This window comes from Penaeus chinensis, chromosome 7, assembly GCF_019202785.1.
Source record: "Penaeus chinensis breed Huanghai No. 1 chromosome 7, ASM1920278v2, whole genome shotgun sequence".
Lineage (NCBI taxonomy): Eukaryota > Metazoa > Arthropoda > Malacostraca > Decapoda > Penaeidae > Penaeus > Penaeus chinensis.
Genome location: NC_061825.1, coordinates 10510479 through 10513899, shown reverse-complemented (window position 1 = coordinate 10513899; position 3421 = coordinate 10510479). Strand labels below are relative to the sequence as shown.

The 3421-nt window shown below is 38.4% G+C and overlaps 1 protein-coding gene across 1 annotated transcript in view; it reads left to right on the top strand.

Moving 5' to 3' along the window:
- Positions 1 to 510: 510 nt before the first annotated feature.
- LOC125026797 overlaps positions 511 to 3421 on the top strand; it is a 13219-nt gene continuing 10308 nt past the window's right edge. The window contains exons 1-2 of the mRNA XM_047615398.1: positions 511 to 582; positions 624 to 728. Coding sequence (XP_047471354.1) covers positions 511 to 582; positions 624 to 728 — 177 coding nt within the window. The remainder of the gene's footprint in view (positions 583 to 623; positions 729 to 3421) is intronic.

The window sequence follows — 3421 nt, the reverse complement described above, 5'->3', positions numbered from 1 at the left end:
ATATATATATATATATATATATATATATATACATATGAATTTAATATATATTTACACAAGCACACACACACACACACACACACACACACACACACATACGCACACACAAACACGCACATACAGACACACACACACACACACACACACACACACATACACACACACACACACACAAACACACACACACACACATACGCACACACAAACACAGACATACACACACACACACACACACACACACACACACATACACACACACACATATGTATATATATGTATACACACACACACACACACTAACACACACACACACACACACACATACACACACACACATATGTATATATATGTATACACACACACACACACACACTAACACACACACACACACACGCACACACACACACACACACATATATATATATATATGTATACACACACACACACACACACACTTGTGCCCTCTGCTTGTGGGCACATACATATCCTTATTGTGATCTGCAAATGCGAATGTATGTTCCTAGTCGATCACACAATCCCTCCCGTTCCACACCATTCACAACAAAGGCTGCAAGCCTACCCGTAAATCGGAGCATTCACGCCATCAGTGCATAATCCAGCAGATCCAGCAGATCCAGCAGATCCAGTCAAGTGTTTGGAATGCCCGAGTGTTCAGCGAATCAAGTGGTGAAGAGACAAGCAGAATAGGGGAGGTTCAGGGACGTGGAGTTAGGCTCGGCGGAGAGGAACGTTGGGGAATGTGATTGTGTGTAAGAGGAGGCAGGTCTGTGATGCGTCTTTTGTGGGGTCTGCTGCTCCTGATGGGGAGGTCTTGATGTGCTAGCGTGGGAGAGGGCGAGAGAGAGTGAGTGAGAAAGTGTTGGGGGTAGGAGGAGTGAGCGATTGAAGAGTGGGGGAGAGTGGGAGGGAGAGAGAGCGAAAGCGAGAGAGAGAGAGAGAGAGAGATAGATAGATAGATAGATAGATAGATAGATAGATAGATAGATAGAGAGAGAGAGAGAGAGAGAGAGAGAGAGAGAGAGAGAGAGAGAGAGAGAGATGCATAAAACACACACACATATACATATAAATATATATGTACATATATATACACATATCTACAGTATGTATGTTTTCTTGAAAGAAGAGACTCATGAATATTAAAGGATTTCATTGTGAATTTCCCAAAATAATTCATGATTACCACGTCAAACAAATTTCATGACTGATATTATATTATAATTATGCATTATTAGTTTTCGAGTTCTACTCAGAGCAAGCGTATCCATGGAATGATGCAGCGGGTACGTGCCCTTGCAACATTGAAAACAATATTCAAACACTAATTGGATCATTCAAATTCCCTCAAAGAAGAAATATACAATTAGATCCAATATAGTACTTCAGATGCGGATTCTTGTTTATGGAATTAGCATAATGCCTGCAATTCTCTGCTAAGCAAAGCCAGTTGCTGTTTCGACAATACGAAAGACAAATAGTTATTCAAATATTGTCAAAGAGTTTTTTTTTTTTTTTTTTTTCGAAGGTTCATCAGAAACTCCTTTTGAAATCTGCCTCACTGGCTAGGTTAATGAAATATAGAAAACGATGTGAATAGGTTAATGAATGATAGAAAGCGATGTCATTAGGTTAATGAATGATAAAAAAACGATGTGAATAGGTTAATGAATGATAGAAAACGATGTCATTAGGTTAATTAATGATAGAAAGCGATGTCATTAGGTTAATTAATGAGAGAAAGCGATTTCATTAGGTTAATGAATGATAGAAAACGATGTCATTAGGTTAATGCAGAACAATACAGAAAATTCCCCTCTTACTACAGCGCTGATGTCAAACTGTGATTTTAATGAGTTAGTATCGAGACCCTTTGATTACAATACATACCACTGCGTCCTATTCTAATTATCGTGGGATAACGTATATTGCTATTTGCATAGATTTGGTAAACATTTGATTTGGTCATGTTCCATTCATCCTTGACTTGGAAATTTAATAGATAACTGTATGATATTTTAATAACACCCAATGCACAACCCACAGTGGGAAACGAACTTACGAAAATCTTATGGCCAAGTCCGATGAGGAATATTTGCGCTCGTTGCCCCCCGAAAGGCGAGACTCCTCCCCCTTTCTCCCTTTCTCTCTCTCTCTCTCTCTCTCTCTCTCTCTCTCTCTCTCTCTCTCTCTCTTTCCTCATTTCCCTCTGTTTCGTCTCACGTGGCTGAATTAAAGTGGATTTTGGAACGAAGTGATATGGAATGGGAGGAAGTGTTGAATATTATTTTCGCGTCCGTCTCTTCCTTTATATATGTGGCGGAGACTAGTATTTTATGCCAGCTGTCGGGATCGCGGCTGGGAACTCGTGTGCATGAGTAAACACATTCACAAATTTTCCCTTGAGATATTTCCTAAGGGGATTTAGATAAATCCGGAGCCCGGCGTCTTTTCAGAGGCTCTTAAAAAGAAAGGAAGGAGAAGATGAAAAAAAGTAGGATTTTTACTGTTAAAAAAAAAAAAAAAACGTGGGATTTTTACTGTAGGTAAACTCATTTCAAAATCGTTTTTTTTAATGGTATTTGGTATTTTCTAACTCTCTTACTATGAACTAGAACTGAATATCCGCCAAGAATGACTTGCAGTGTGTCAGGGCGACCGATACTAAGCGGAATTTCTCTTCCCTGATAATCGTTTAAGCTCGTGCCTCTCTGGAGTGCTGACGTCACTGGTAGAACCATTAATCGCCAAGTCTTAACTCAAAATTCTGTTACAGACCACTCACTGGACCAATAGTCAATTTCAAAACCCTTTGGAAATTATATTCTTTTATAGTAAAAACAGTTTAGTTATATAAGTTGGTTGTTCGCCGCTGTGTCCTTGAAACAAGAGTATGTGCAACATCACTTGCCTTATCGATCCGTTTCAAGTTAAAAAAGGCGTACATATTATAAACGTACTGTAATCGACGAATAATACGTATTCATCAGAGCCAAATAAAAGACAGGTTAATTCATCATTTGCATATCTCCAACCCACTTTTTGTACTGGTAATGGTACCAATACATATGCTTATAACTCGATCACTGTCATCTTTACTTAACTGTGTAGATCTTAAATATCCTTCTCAAAAGATATGACTCGAACAGTATGTATGCTTAACACGAGATAATATTCGTTCTTATATAACAATACAGGTCATAAGAATCTGATTTCTTCACTCAGCAACAAGTGATGACTTAGATGAACACTCACATATGTAACGGTTCCAGAACACTGACTTCGTTCACTCAGATATTTTCGTTATTTTTAAGGTCACAATGTCCATATTTCTGTATTTCACGTCCTTCTGTTTATTTTTCAAAGCAGTTACATTGCATGGAAAAATTTCGGTACGAGATAA